This window comes from Camelina sativa, chromosome 19 (genome assembly GCF_000633955.1).
Source record: "Camelina sativa cultivar DH55 chromosome 19, Cs, whole genome shotgun sequence".
Taxonomy (NCBI): domain Eukaryota; kingdom Viridiplantae; phylum Streptophyta; class Magnoliopsida; order Brassicales; family Brassicaceae; genus Camelina; species Camelina sativa.
The window spans coordinates 10,473,890-10,490,825 of NC_025703.1; the positions used below are offsets into that span (position 1 = coordinate 10,473,890).

General features: G+C 35.3%; 1 protein-coding gene and 2 pseudogenes across 1 annotated transcript; all 3 read left to right on the top strand.

Moving 5' to 3' along the window:
- Positions 1–5,016, top strand: part of LOC109130814 — a 9,887-nt pseudogene extending 4,871 nt beyond the window's left edge.
- On the top strand, positions 8,404–9,701 carry LOC104765879 (putative F-box protein At3g20030). The gene has a single exon (XM_010489664.1). It carries the CDS (start codon positions 8,417–8,419, stop codon positions 9,587–9,589), a length of 1,173 nt encoding a protein of 390 aa, XP_010487966.1. The 5' UTR covers positions 8,404–8,416; the 3' UTR covers positions 9,590–9,701.
- On the top strand, positions 11,119–12,373 carry LOC109130815 (annotated as a pseudogene).

The window sequence follows — 16,936 nt, forward strand, 5'->3', positions numbered from 1 at the left end:
AACGGCTCTATTATCCCTGCTACCTCTTCTGGTCACTCATTCATCTCGTCTCCTTACCGTCCTCTCCTTCTAAACAATGTTTTTGTTTGTCCAAACATTTTAAAAAATCTTATCTCTATTCGCAAATTTACTAATGACAATTCTTGCTCTGTTGAATTTGATCCGTTTGGTTTTCTTGTTAAGGATCTTCATTCCCGAGTGCCTCTCATCCGATGTGATAGCCCAGGTCCCCTATATTCTGTCTCCTCACCCTCGTCTCCTACCTCTCACGCATCCCTCCTCACCTCCACTTCCGCTTCGACTTGGCATCGTCGCTTAGGTCACCCTGGCAACTCTGTTTTTCGCAATTTACTTTCTTCTCGTTTATTTGATTGTTCAAACAATGATATTTCTACTTTATGCCATGCTTGCCAAACTGGAAAACACATTCGTCGACCGTTTTATACTTCCACTTCTATTGTTTCTTCTCCTTTTGAAATAATTCATTCTGATATATGGACATCTCCTGTTACAAGTATTAGTGGCATCAAGTACTATGTTATTTTCTTAGACCAATTTTCTCATTTCATATGGATTTATCCCCTTCGTTACAAAAGTGAGGTCTTTGCTAAATTTTTACATTTTTTTAATTTTGTTAAAACTCATTTTCAAACCCCCATTAAAGCTTTTCAATGTGATAATGGTGGAGAATTTAACAATCGTCAGATTCTGGATTTTTTCTCTTCTAATGGTATTCAACCTCGGTTTTCTTGCCCATATACCTCCCAACAAAACGGCCGTGCTGAACACACCCTTCGAACGATTAACAACCTGGTCTGTGTTCTTCTCTTTCAAGCTAATATGCCCAGCACCTATTGGGTTGAAGCTTTAAACATGGCTGCTCATCTTTTTAACACTCTTCCTTCAAATGCTATAAACAATAAAATTCCTTTCACTTGCCTTTTTAACAAACCTGCTCGTTATGCTCATCTTCGTGTCTTCGGTTGTTTATGTTACCCCAATCTTCTTCCCACCACCGCCAACAAGCTCTCACCTCGCTCCACTAAATGTGTATTTCTTGGATATCCGTCTCACCATCGTGGTTATCGCTGCCTTGACCTTTCCTCCCACCGCATCATCATTTCTCGGCATGTAGTCTTTGATGATTCCATTTTTCCGTTTTCCTTAAGAAGCTCGTCTTTTCCTACTCCCGATTCCCACACATCACCTCTTTTACCTCACTCACAGTCTTCTATTCTCCCTCTCTCCACTATATCTTCTACTCCAAGCATCACTATCTCGTCCCCAGCTCTTTCACGACCTACTTCTCTTCCTTCTCTGGTATTACAGCCTCCTATACCAACCTCTCCTGTTCTATCAAACACACCTCCATCTTCCCCTCCTACTCCCGATCACTCTCCATCTCCCTCTCCTTCTCCGCCTGCGCCTCCGTCAATCGAACCTGCACGCATACCTCCTCCGCCCCGACCTCATCAAATGCAAACTCGAAGCAAAAGCGGCATCAATAAGCCCAAATAGATATTCTCTCTTCACACTGATCTCATTTCTCCTCTTCCTCTATCCCACATTCAAGCTCTCAAATATCCTCATTGGACCAATGCAATGCAAGATGAATATGATTCCCAAATGTCGGCTGGCAAATGGACCTTGGTTCCAAGGCCACCTAATACTAATGCCGTTCGCTCTATGTGGTTGTTTAGACACAAATTTAATGCAGATGGCTCTCTCTCTCGCTACAAGGCTCGGCTCGTTACCAACGGCAAGTCACAACAAATTGGTGTTGATTGTGACGAGACGTTCAGCCCTGTTGTTAAACCCGTGACAATTCGGTTAATTCACCGAGCACTTGAAAAAGATTGGCCTATCCACCAATTAGACGTCAAAAATGCATTCCTCCATGGTAATCTAGAAGAAACTGTCTACATGCANAGATATTCTCTCTTCACACTGATCTCATTTCTCCTCTTCCTCTATCCCACATTCAAGCTCTCAAAGATCCTCATTGGACCAATGCAATGCAAGATGAATATGATTCCCAAATGTCGGCTGGCACATGGACCTTGGTTCCAAGGCCACCTAATACTAATGTCGTTCGCTCTATGTGGTTGTTTAGACACAAATTTAATGCAGATGGCTCTCTCTCTCGCTACAAGGCTCGGCTCGTTGCCAACGGCAAGTCACAACAAATTGGTGTTGATTGTGACGAGACGTTCAGCCCCGTTGTTAAACCCGTGACAATTCGAACCGTTCTTCACCGAGCACTTGAAAAAGATTGGCCTATCCACCAATTAGACATCAAAAATGCATTCCTCCATGGCAATCTAGAAGAAACTGTCTACATGCATCAACCAGCGGGCTTTATTGATCCAGCAAAACCAAATCATGTTTGCCTTCTCAAAAAATCTTTATATGGTCTCAAGCAATCTCCTCGCGCTTGGTTCCAACGTTTTGCACACTATGCCATCAAGGTCGGATTCAAAAACAGTAGAAGTGACGCTTCCCTCTTTGTTTTACGGCATGGCTCATCGATTGCGTATCTTCTTCTCTACGTAGATGATATCATTCTCACGGCTTCGTCACCCACTCTCCTCAGGTCAATTCTCTCCTCACTCAACTCTGAATTTGCAATGACCGATATGGGATTACTTCACTATTTTCTTGGTATATCTGTTCGCAGGGACACTCACGGCATGATGTTGCAACAACAAAATTATGCCGCAGATATCTTACATCGAGCCAAAATGTCACACTGCAACCCTTGTACCACTCCCGTTGATACATCCGCCAAACTCGAAGCAGGTGTTGGCCCACCAGTTGTAGACCCAACATTGTATCGAAGCCTCGCCGGAGCCTTACAATATCTAACCATCACACGCCCCGACATTGCCTATGCAGTTCAGCAACTATGTCTTTTTATGCATGATCCTCGAGAGCCACACCTTAAAGCAATGAAGCGTGTTCTTCGCTACCTTAAAGGCACCATCTCTTAAGGCCTACGCTTGACAAAATCAACAACCTCAACTCTCACGACATACACTGATGCGGATTGGGCCGGATGCCCAAACACAAGACGTTCCACATCTGGTTTTTGCATTTTTCTCGGCGACAACCTAATCTCTTGGTCTTCCAAACAACAAGCGACGGTCTCCCGCTCTAGTGCTGAAGCCGAATACAGAGGTGTTGCGAATGCTGTAGCTGAGACCATACGGATCCGCAATCTTCTTCTAGAACTTGACTGTCCTCTATCTACGGCCACACTTGTCTATTGTGACAATGTGAGTGCAGTCTACCTCTCTACCAACCCCATACAACACCAGCGCACAAAACATATCGAACTTGACATTCTGTTTGTCCGAGAACGAGTTGCTCTAGGACAAGTTCGAGTCTTCCATGTACCTTCATCCCATCAGTACGCGGATATCTTCACAAAGGGACTCCCTTCCCCTTTATTCAATGCCTTCAAGTCCAGCCTTCACGTTACAAACACATAACGTTTCCATTGGGGGAGGGTATTAGAATAGGAAATTATATATCACTGTATGTTATTTAGGAAACATCTTAATAGCCTTCAACGGCTATATTCCTCTCCACTCTGTATATAATCTTTGTTCAATAATACTCTCAAATCATCGATTGAGATTAAACCTAATCTAATACTCTTGAGGTATCTAAAGTGTTTCAATGCGACGGGTTGGTGTTATGCGCCACAAGGGACCACAGTAAGCTCGTGGTTTGGAACCCTTACTTGGGTCAAACCAGGTGGATCCAACCCAGAAACAGCAGTACTCCTTACCACAGATTAGACAGGTATGCTATTGGATACGACAATAACCGTAAACACAAAATCTTGAGGTCATCGTATGATTTTGAAAGGGATTCCTTTGGGTACGAAATCTATGATTTGAGCTCTAATTGATGGAGGGTTATCACCACTCCCGATTGGCACATAGATTATTTTCAGCGCGGTGCGTCTTTGAAGAGTAACACTTACTTTCTTGCCACCGAAGCAATATTGAAGCCAAGTGTAGGAGGAGGAGACGCAGAATTTACACCCCTGCCCCCCTCTGTCTTACTCTGTTTTGATTTTACAACAGAGAGCTTTGGACAGACGCTTCCTCTGCCGCTTGACTACTATTCTGACATGGATACTGGAGCTCTCTCTTCTCTTGTTGGAGACCAGAAACTCGCCTTCTTATTTCAGGACCAAAATGGTACAATGGTGGAGATTTGGGTCACAACTTCTATGATTCCCAATGCTGCTGTGTCGTGGATCCCTTTCTTAAAAATTGATATGGAACCACACTATGGTTTGCTTTTTTATGTTTGCCCTGCGGGTGGCAGTTTCTTCATTGATGAGGAGAAGAAACTCGCCGTGGTTATTGATTATGACGAGTCTGAGTTGACCCGTTACGAGGACTCTGCCTACGTCATTGGAGATAATGGCTACCTTAAGAAATTTCATCTTGGAGAAGCTGTGCCTTACATACCAGGAGCTCTCAACTTCAGCGAGTGTGCGGAATGCTGCCCACTTGTCACTAGTCCTTCTTTTTTCCCAAGTTTAGTTCAGATCAACCAAATTGCAGAAGAAGATGAAGAAGAAGATGAAGTAGAAGAAGATGAAGTAGAAGAAGATGAAGAAGTCAAAAAGGATAGAGAAGAAGAGGATCAACCAACAAACAAGAAGAAGAAGACGACTCACTATTGATTAATCAATTAATTGCTTATTTTCTTTCATTCCTTTTTTCCTTCTTCTGCAATGTCCTGTATCATCATTTTGTTTCAATTTTGGTTACACAGTTTTTGCTGATCAGAAATTATAATAATTTATTCATCCTTTTTCTTTTGACTCTGCCAAACTCCATATTCATGCATGTGTTGTCAATTTATCTCTCTAGCTCATAGGAGTTGTATAGACATTTGTAGATATTGGGATGGGGAGGGTTTCGATGGTGGCTTGTCTTGTTCTGTGGCGGCGGTGTTGGTGAGAAGGAGGATGAAACAGAAGAGAGGAAGTGAAGTAAGGTGTGAGATGCCATAGCACTGGAGATTGCAATTAGCTGGTTCGGTCTCTCAAAGATGATCCAAGCTTAAAATGTTGCTCACTTTCGTTGATGATCTTCCCAATGGGGTACGGTAAGATTTTAACATATCCCAATGCTTGTTCTTTAAAACAACTTATAATGCACTTCATATTTGAGGCTATTACTTTAAGAGATAATCAAAGGGGTTCATCTTGGTGACCAAAGATCATGTCTTCAAGAAAACAACTTCATTGGGTTTAAAAGAATGTTGGACATTTTGTATCATTCTGCAAGCTGATCACCAGTTTAGTAGCAATAACATCCGCTGCATTATTCTATCAAAAGCCATGGAAGAAAAATCCATGTCTTTTTACTTGTCTCAAGTTTTATCCATCAACTACATTTTGATTCCAAGTAATAATCTGAACTAACACTATCGACCTCTTTCACGAGTAATGACTATCTCTAACTCAAACTTTACTAAAGCTCTAATTTAAAGGGTCGCTTTTTAATCGTATGTTTTCCCAAGTTTACCTTTTCTAAAACTAAAATCCATATGGATACGTAATGAAGATTTTGTACGCAGCACAGAGGTTTATGTGAGCAAGTATTGGTAAGACATATTATTGCAAACATGAAAAAGAGGTTGAATTTTTAAGCGTACAATATTATTAAATCGGAAATCTAAAAGAAAGGTTCGAAGTTTTAGCCCGGTGTATTAGGTTGATACCCGCGATAAGCTGCATGTTGTTTTTTTTATTTAAAATTCGTAATTTTATAATTTAATATATTTTGTTTGGAATAATTTTCATAATTTTAAACAATTTCAATGGTAATTTTTTTTGGATTATTATTATTTACATCATCATATAATACATAAGCTTTTAATTTCAAAATTTTAGTTTTTGAATATATTTTTAATTTTACTTTAAGTTAAACGATTTCACTCTTAGTTCTTGATTTGTTTTCCACTCACAATTCACATACTGAAAGAGATTACTTTTTGTTGTCTCCATTGTAAATGTCTTGATGGATCTCTTCGAGTACATTAAGTTTAGTCACTTTAACGTTTGTCTCCATAATCTCACATAACTTATCTCTTTTTCTCATTCAATAACTGTAACCATTTCTGTACTTTATTCATCAGTTTTCTGATTTTACCGGCGACCAAATTAGTCTACACAAACATTGCTTTTCTTCTATCTATTTCTTCAGGCTTTTGCCGAAAATCATATGGATTATGCAATGGATTCAGTTGTAAAATCCTATATATACATGGAAAACAATGATGGTTAAAGGCTAAAGATCTTTCTCGGTGTTTAGTTGCATGTGTTACTAATCATATTTCTATTTCCTCTTCAACAAAGTCACTTTCGCTTAGGTATTAATACAAAGCAATATTCTACACAAACCTCTGAGTATATTAATGAAAGTTCAGAAAGAAACTATATATAACACATGATTTTTTTTCAAGAAAATAGATTTAAGAAACAATCAGAGGCAAGAAACACACAAAAACAACCACAACTAAGTTCAAACCAGTAATAAATAAAATAGAAATCGAATCCATTATATTGTTTACGACATGAAAGCAGCCACAATAAGTGACGATTATAGCCTGTAAAAATAGTCTTCCAAATTTGTAATATGCTAATGTGAATAACAATTCTCTAAAAGAAAGAACCCGAAAAGTCTGTACTTCATCTTTAATAATTTTTTTTATGACCCCATTTTCTTGCTAATTTCAAAGCGGTTTCCACACTTTCAGCACCAGTGTTCACCAATGTTCATAGAAACACCATATTAGAACAAAACATATTTATGAGATATCAAGTTTTCTGATTTCATGATGTAATATATATGTTCTTTGATATCAAGTTTCATAATTTTTTGATAATTCAATGGTTATTTGTGTTTTTAGTGTTATCTCTATTTCCATATGATACTTGAGTTTTAATTTCATAAATTTAGTTTTTACATATATTTTAAATTTTATTATGCTAAGAAATAAATTTTTGTTTCTTTGACTTGAAAATTATATTCTTCTCTTACTAAAACAATACTGAATATTTTGGACGTTAATTTAGTTAATCCAAAATGTTCAGTTTTCATTAAACCAAAAAATTAGATGTATATTTTAAAAATTAAAGTATCTTCCAATGAAATTAAAATTGCATTTTTAATTTAATTTTTTTCCGTTTGTTGTTAATAGACGTTTTGTCTTGTTGCTCTTTTTTGTTGCTGCATTTTTTGTTATTACTTTTATGAAATCATATAGTAAAGTAATATTTATGTTTTCTTGTTTTCGATTTACGATGCTTTGGAACATCAACATATTTATATTTGTCTTGTTTTAACATAACTCTTACACTAAAGAAACTCATTTATACATATGGGCATTTACTACAATAACCGCCCAATGGCCTTTTTCCTTAAGTGACGATGTTTCTTCTCCTTTAACAGACCTAGTTTTTTAATTGGTCTAAAAATTTTAGCTGTATTAATTCAAATGTTTTTATTGGCTATTGATTTTAACTGATGTGTCAACACAAGCTTGAATGTTAAAGTTGATGTGTCATGTTATGGTAAAAAACATACAAGTTTTAATGTATTGATTTATAGTATAGGTTTATTAATCACTAGATTAGATCATTTACGCGGTCACGCATATATAATTAAGAGAAATATGTAAAATTTTAAGTAGTAATATTTTAAATGTTCATTTTATATTTTATTTTATTTTCAATACAAAAAACAAACCGGATTTAAAAAACCAAGCTTTATATAATAAGATGTATTATATAATAATTCAATACAATTTGTAAATGGAATTAAGAAAGATGTTATGAGAATCATAATCTAAAATCTTTAAAAACAAATCTGAATATAATTATCAAAAACAAATCATATGGTAAACAATCAAATCTTAGTTTTTTAAATTTGATTCGTTAACAATTTTTAAAAAATTAATTACTAATTTCTGTCTATAATAGATAAAGTGAATTGACCTAGTAGGAGTAGAGAAAGCTGTAACCATTCATTTTTTAAAAAACTTTTAATTATATTAAAAAAAAATCTGTATTAATTTAAGACTTAATTTATGTTTTTATCTTTGATGAGAAATTTTAAAATGGTCTTAAGACCAAATGACATTTGATATAAATACTTTAAAAAAGGTGTAAAATTATATGGATACTTTTCCCTTAACTATATACAATATTTATTTTATTAGTGGAACAAATAATAAAATTTAATTAAGCAGAATTATATAGAAAATGAAAAGAGCATTTATCTTTATCTTTTTTTTTTTTTTTTTTTTCTCATTCTGATGCTTATAAAAAGATCGGGCCAAGCAAAGTTAGAGAACCATAGCCAATTTGTCTCACCTCGAAACAATGACGACAATGTTCTCTGATCTCCCAAAGGATTTGGTAGAAGATATACTCTCTAGGGTTCCCATAACTTATCTCGGAGCAATGAGATCCACTTGCAAACGGTGGAACACTTTAACTAAAGAAAGAATTCTATGGAAAACAGAAGGAAGACATCCATTTATGGGGTTCATGATGATGCAGTATAAGCTTTGTTCACTAAGGTTCGATCTCCATGGAACTTTCAACAAAATAGAACTCGTGGATACATTTATAAAGGAGATAGGTAATAATCTACTTAATCAAGTCAAGGTATCTAAAGTTTTTCATTGCGACGGGTTATTGTTATGTGTGACCAAAGAGGACAACGCTAGGCTCGTGGTGTGGAACCCTTATTTGGGTCAAACCAGGTGGATCCAACCCTTGAACGCTTACCACAGAGCAGACAGCTATGCTATAGGATACGACAATAACCGTAAACACAAAATCTTGAGGTTTTTGAATTATTACGACCGTTCTGTTGGGCAACTAATTCTTGAGTACGAAATCTATGATTTGAGCTCTAATTCATGGAGGGTTCTTGATATCACTACTCCCACCTTGGAGATAGAGTTTTATCAAGGCTGCGCATCTTTGAAAGGAGACACTTACTTTTTTACCAAGGAAAAAATAGTATACGATGAGGCTGGTGATAATTACAATCCAGAGCCGCATGACTGTTTACTATGTTTTGACTTTAAATCGGAGAGCTTTGGACAGCTTCTTCCACTGCCGTTTGTGCACTATCTTTACGATGTTGGAGGTCTCTCATCTGTTGGAGACGAAAAACTAGCGGCGTTATCTCAGCCTAAGAGAAGTTCAAAGGTGGAGATTTGGGTTACAACTATGATTGATCCCAATGCTGTGTCGTGGAACCCTTTCTTAAAACTTGATTTGGGTTTATTTCCTCACTTTAACTATCTCGGTGGCAGTTTCTTCATTGACGAGGAGAAGAAAGTCGCTGTGGTTATTGATTTTCACACATATGGAGCAAGGATCTACGAGGGCGCAGCTTGCATTATTGGAGAGAATATGAAATACGTACGAAGAAAGAGGCTAGGCCTTGGAGAAGCTAGGAGTCACATACAAGGAGCTGTCAACTTCAGCGAGTTTGCTTGTTGTAGCTCTTATGTTCCAAGTTTGGCACAGATCAACTAAATTATGCACGATTTACAAAGGAAATTAAGAGAAGAAGAGAAAGCGAACCAACAACAAGCACAAAAAGACCAACTCTATTGATTAATTAATAGCTTATTTTATAATTAATGATAATGATAACCTATTTTCTTTCTTGCATCTCTTTTTCATTCGTTTCTGTGATGTTTTTGTTTTGCAATGTCCTCCGGACAAGACCAATCCATTATATATTATTCTTGTTTCTATTTATTTACACAGTTTGAGCTGATCAGAAAAGATACAAAATATATTCATCCTTCGTCCGGCTCTACCAAATTCCATCTGACATTTGTAGTCATTCATATCTCTCAAGTGTATAGATATATATATATATATATATATATGTAGATACTGAGATGGGGAGGGTTTTGGTGACGTTGAGGGCAGCAGCGGCGGTGGTGGCTTGTTTTGGTGAGAAGGAGCATGGGGTACGGTAATTAGGTCAGTTTGATCTAATTCCCAATGGGGTATGGTAAGATTTTTATATATCCCAATGTTTTTTTCATTAGGGGGTTTGAAGTATCTCCCTTTTAGTTAATTTGTGTAGGATTTGGTGACATGATGAGATACCAGCTGGATTTATTCAGTTATGTTTGCTCGTTGGTTTTGTAAGGGTTTTTTTTTGTTGCTCGATTGTGTCACAAACTCACAATGTAAGAATGTTGCTGTAATATACAAACAGTTTTATACATTTGAAGAGTGAGCGAGAGGAACCTATTATTTGAGGCTATTAATTACTTTAAGATGATAAGGGGTTCATCTTGGTGGCCAAAGATCATCACTTCAAGCTGACCACTTTAATTAGTAGCAAATAATACCCGCAGCATTATTCTATCAAAAGCCATGGGAAGAATCCATGTCTTTTAATTTGTCTGAAGTTTTATCCATCAACTACATTTTCCAAGTAAATCGACCTCATTAATGACTAAAATAACTATCTCTAGCTCAAACCTTATTAAATCTCTGAGATACGAGTCCATCTTTTTAATCGTATATTTTCACAAGTTTACCTTTTCTAAAACTAAAATCCATATGGCGCCATACCGCTTACACGCATACGTAACGAAGATCATCAACGCAACACAAAGGTTTATGCATATGAGAAAGTAGTAGTAAACATGGAAAAAGGAGGTTGACATTTTTAAGCGTATAAAGAAAAATCGGAAAGAATCAGTTTATACAAATCAGAAAAGAAAAAAAAAATTGTTTTGTGAACACAAAAGATGCCATCACTTCAAAGACAAAATTATTTAGTTCATATTCACCAAAAAAAAAAAAACTTATGTAGTTCATGAAGGATATAATGAGATAAAATCTCCAAAACAAATAGGATAAAAATTAGCCTAAAATTTCCTAATCGAATCTTAAAAAACCAAAAACTTTGATCCCATTGTTTACATGATAGAAAAGGGGGAAAAAGGAACTGTTACTTTTTCTGAAGTTTAGAAATAGGTATATAAAAAAAAGTTAGGCCAAGCAAAGTTAGAGAACCTAGCCGATTATTATTTACAATGACGATGATCTCTAATCTTCCAAAGTATTTGGTAGAGGACATACTCTCTAGAGTTCCGATAACTTGTCTAGGAGCAGTGAGATCCACTTGCAAAGGATGGAATTATTCTGTGTAAAGCAGAAGCAAAGCATCAGTTTATGGGGTTCATGGTGAAGAGGGATAAGCTTTGTTCACTGAGGTTCGATCTCTTTTACAACAAAGACGAAGAATTCGTGGATCCATCTCTAAAGGAGATAAGTAATAATCGACTTAATCAAGTCAAGATATCTAAAGTTTTTCACTGCGACGGGTTATTGTTATGCGTGACCAAAGAGGACACCACTAGGCTCGTAGTTTGGAACCCTTATTTGGGTCAAACCAGGTGGATCCAACCCAGAAACAGTTGCAGCATAGGAAACAGGTATGCTGTCGGATACGACAAAAACCGTAAGCACAAAATCTTGAGGTTTTTCGAGTGTTACGACGTTATGGCTGGGCAACACATTATTGAGTACGAAATCTATGATTTGAGCTCTAATTCATGGAGGGTTCTTGATATCACTACTCCCACCTTGGAGATAGAGTTTTATCAAGGCTGCGCATCTTTGAAAGGAAACACTTACTTTTTTGCCAAGGAAAAAATAGAAGACGAAGAGGATGAAGAGGATGGTGATGAGTATCCAGATCCGCATGGCTGTTTACTATGTTTTGATTTTACAACAGAGAGCTTTGGCAAGTTTCTTCCTCTGCCGATTGGGCACATTCTTGACGATGTTGGAGGTCTGTCTTCTATTGGAGGCGAGAAACTAGCCGTGTTATCTCAGCCTCATGGAATATTAGACGTGGAGATTTGGGTTACAACTACGATTGATCCCAATGCAGTGTCATGGAGCCCTTTCTTAAAATTTGATATGGAACCACACTGTGGTTATGATTTTAAGTTACACTATGGCGGTGGCAGTTTCTTCATTAACGAGGAGAAGAAAGTCGCTGTGATTTTTGATGGTGACAAATCTAAAATAACCTGCTACGAGGGCGCAGCTTACATCATTGGAGAGAATGGTTACTTTAAAAAAGTGTGCCTTGGAGAACAAAGATATCTCGAAAAAAAAATTTCTTTTTGCCCACTTGTGTGTTTTGGCTCTTATGTTCCAAGTTTAGTTCATATCAAAGAAAATTGCACGAGTCAAAAAGGAAAGAGACGAAGAGAACAAGAGGAGGCCAACCAACAAGCACAAAGAAGAAACAGAGACTCTCTATTAATTAATCAATAGCTTGTTTTATGATAGTGATAATGAAAAAACAGAGATTCAGAAGTTTTCTGTATATTACTTTTATGACTTAGATTTACAAACATATATACACGAGAAAGCAGATCCTTACGAATCATGTCTATACAAAATAAGGAAAACAATATTAGCGTTGTTGATCTTACGGAATTGATTTGTTGACCAAACAGCTTCAAGGCCAAGTACCTTAAACATGTCCAAACCAACTTAGAGATAACCGGTAGCTAACATGAAACCAATCTCCAACAGATAATGATAGCCTATTTATCATCTCTTTTCATTCGTTTCCCGTTTCGTTTTTGTTTTGCAATGTCCTCTGGACAAGACCAATCAATTATATATTATTCTTGTTTCTATTTAGTTACACAGTTATATTTGAGCTGATCAGAAAAGATACAAAATGTAGACATCGTTCTTCTGACTCTGCCAAATTCCATCTGACATTTGTAGCCATTGCACCTATATAGATATTGAGATGGGGAGGCTTTTGGTGACGTTTTGGTGGCGGCTTGTTCTGAGGCAACGGTGTTGGTGAGAAGGAAGATGAATTTCTTTTTTCTCATTTCAAGAATATATTCCGTAATAATTCAATTAGAGAGAGTAATAAACAAATTTATAAAAACAGAATATTATAAAATTTAGTGAGACTTTTATGAGATGACTATTATGATTGAAGATGAAATATACATTAACAAATCTATTTATCAACTATTAACAGATTTATGGACAAAATGTGATCAACTATCTTTATGTAATGGCTATAAATGTGGTTGAAGATGGAGTATTAGTCTTTTTTAATGAGACTACTATAAAGGAGATAGGTTGTAATGTTCTACTTAATCAAGTCGAGATATCTAAAGTGTTTCAATGCGACGGGTTATTGTTATGCGTGACCAAAGAGGACAACGCTAGGCTCGTGGTGTGGAACCCTTATTTGGGTCAAATCAGGTGGATCCAACCCCGAAACGCTTACGAAATAGTAGACAGCTATGCTATCGGATACGACAATAACCGTAACCACAAAATTTTGAGTTTTGTGGATCAATACGACCTTAATGGTCATCACCTATTTCTTGAGTACAAAATCTATGATTTTGGCTCTAATTCATGGAGAGTTCTTGATATCACTCCATGCTGGGAGATAGCATATTATCAATGTGGCGCGTCTTTGAAAGGAAACAGTTACTTTTTTGTCCAGAGCCGCCAGACTGTTTACTATGTTTTGATTTTACAACGGATAGATTTGGAAAGTTTCTTCCTCTGCCGTTTGTGAACTATCTTTTCGATGCTGGAGCTTTCTCTTCTCTTGGAGACGAGAAAATCGCGGTATTATCTCAGACTCAAGATAGTACAGTGGTGGAGATTTGGGTTACAACTATGATTCAGCCCAATCGACGGTGGCAGTTTCTTCATTGACGAGGAGAAGAAAGTCGCTGTGGTTATTGATTTTGACACATCTGAAAGGACAAACTACGAGTGCGCAGCTTACATCATTGGAGAGAAAGGGTACGTCAAAAAAGTGCTCCTTGGAGAAGATGTGCCTTACATAAAAGGATCTCACAGATACTATGGTTATTGTTGTCGACTTGCATGTGTGTTGTAGCTCTTATGTTCCAAGTTTAGCACAGATCAACTAAATTATGCACCATTTATAAAGGAAATTAAGAGAAGAAGAGAAAGCGAACCAACAACAAGAACAAATAACAAAGAAGAAGACCAACTGTATTACTTAATTAATATATATATATATATATATATATATATATATAGCTTTTCTATTTTAAGATAAATATTATGATAGCCTATTGTCTTTCTTGAATCTCTTTTCATTCGTTTCTTGTTTTTGTTTTGCAATGTCCTCTACAAGACCAATCAATTATATATTAATTATTCTTGTTTCTACTTAGTTACACAGTTTGAGCTGATCAGAAAACATACAAAATGTATTCATCGTTCTTATGACTCTGCCAAATTCCATCTGACATTTGTAGTCATTCATCTCTCTCAATTGTACAGTCAATATGTGTAGATATCGTGATGGGGAGGGTTTTTGGTGACGTTGAATGCAACCGCGAGGGTGGTCTTATTCCCGGGCAACGATGTTGGTGAGAAAGGGGATGAAACGGAGGAGGAAATGGTCTAAGGTGTGAGATGGTGGATGCCAGCCATAGCACTGGAGGTATATTGCAAGCTGGTTTGGTCTCTGAAAGATGATCCAAGCCTAAAATGTTGCTCACTTTTAGTTGATGATCTTTCCCAATTGGTGAGAATTTTACATACCCAATGCTTATTGATTAGGGTTTATTTTAATTTGTATGGGATTTCGTGAAAAAGACATTTTTTTTTGGGGAAAAAAAAAAGACATACCAGGATTTATTTGGTTACTGCATTTTAATTCTGGATTGTTTTGTAACATTGAAAGGTTTTTTGTTGTTGCTTGTTTGTGTCACAGACTCGCATTGTAACTTGTAAGCATATTGCTGTAATGATATAAATACGTACGTACCATTTGAGCGAGGAACTTAATCATGCATTATCTTGGAGGCTGTTTTTAAAATAGATAATAAGGATTTATCTTGGTGGCTAAAAACATTACAAACGTCTTAGTGGTTAGAAGTGTTAGGAGATAACATTACAAACATTACAAGAAGAATGGATGTTGATGAACTTCAATGGGTGGTTACGAAATTGCTACTGTTTTTAACTTTTTATAAATTTCTCGTCATTATTACCTTATTTGTTTCTAATACGTGTTTAATAAGGACCAAAATTGATTAATAAAAGTTGGACAAATGAAAAGTTGATCTTTTTTTTTTCTTGGTGCTACAAAACTTGCGTTTAGTATAGAGTTATTTCAAATTCAGAATTTTTTTTTGAAAGAAGACGAGTACAATATTATATTTGTAAATACTAAATAGTATTAATTCTTAACATATTTTAAACTTTATTGATTATATATTGAATTATTGGTCATCATGTATAATATGATTAGATTAAAAACCTATAATTATAATGTAATAAATGACAAAAAATATTATATATAATACTAATTTATTATTCCTTCTGTTTCACAAAGAGTGTCATTTTAGCATTTTTTACACAAATTTAAAAAAAAACAACTTTCATTTTTACCTTTTATTAATACACTACATCGATGCACCTTATATACTTCCCATATATAATGATCTATGTCTAACTGGCGCCTTATCTTATTTTATAAAATACTGCATGTAACATTTTATAAAGATATTAAAAAAATTTGAAGTCCTAATATTAGTTTTATTATTTTGTTCATAAGTTTTTAATTCTCTCTAAAATAAAATTGGTATATCACAGTTTCAGCTTAAATGAAAGAATTATGTAAGAGTGAATATATGGATTATAAGTGGTTGATTCAACTGATCTACTCGATGTAAAGTTTTGATGAAAGAACTATGTAAGAGTGACACCCATATTTCTATATTCAGATTAAGATTCCAAATCCGTTTCTATTTCTTTGGTACATATGGTTTGGTTTCTAATCTAGCTCTAAGTGTTGGTTTGGTAGATTCAACGTTTATCTTTCTTTAATATATACGGTATGGCATTTTAATTTGGAATTAATTAAATTTTGATTAATTTTTTTATTTTAGAATATAGATCTTTTAAAATTGTACAATTTTTGTTGGTTTGATTTTACATGACAAAATTATGGATCCCTTCAATTCATCGTGGATTGAAGGCATATGTGACTTAAAACTGAGAATGTTAGTTTGATACTAGCTTATTATTTTTGGTTAGCGATCTTCACTTATACTAATTATTGCCGTAGTATGTAAACTTGTCATTTTTTAATTAACATGTTGAAATTCAAGAGTTTCTATGCTTTTTGTTTTTTGCTTTTTCCAATGAGTAGGTGATAAATTAATTTGACTGAGGAGTCTCATAAGCCATAAGACCATCTTCATTAGTTAATTTTTGGGTGGTGTCTAATCTTTTTAATAGAATTAATTTTAATGTTATTTAATTAAAAGTGTCTTTAGAGTATCTAAAAGTATGTAAAAGTGTCTTTAAGTAGACAATAAATACATTTTTTTGCACAACCTAAAAATACTCTTAATTAAATAATAATAAAAAATCTTTAGATATCTATTAAAATAACAGATGGAGATGCTCTGATGGATATTCAGTGGGCATGACCGAGTTGAACAACCACTATATTATATATCATATTATTTCTCAAATTTATATTTTATTTTAAATAAGTACATGTCTGGGCTCTTGTTCACTACATAATCATTAATGATTTAAAAGAATGATAATAGCACGACGTTGAAAGGTGACTAATCATTTTTATATTTAAACGGCAACACCTTGATCCATTTATTATCATGTATATTAATCTTTTCACGACGTTGGATATTTATATCTTTTAATCAAATCAGATTTATTATTTTATTTTTGAATTCAAATTGTCATGTATGTCTTGATTTTGGAATTTAAATGGTCATGCCATTGTATTCTCTGATTTATTTTACCATTTCTTTATTTGATTGATAAAGAGGGCAT

Excerpts from the sequence above, each read along its gene's own strand:
- LOC104765879 (XM_010489664.1), top strand. The coding sequence starts at position 8,417 with ATGACGACAATGTTCTCTGATCTCCCAAAGGATTTGGTAGAAGATATA.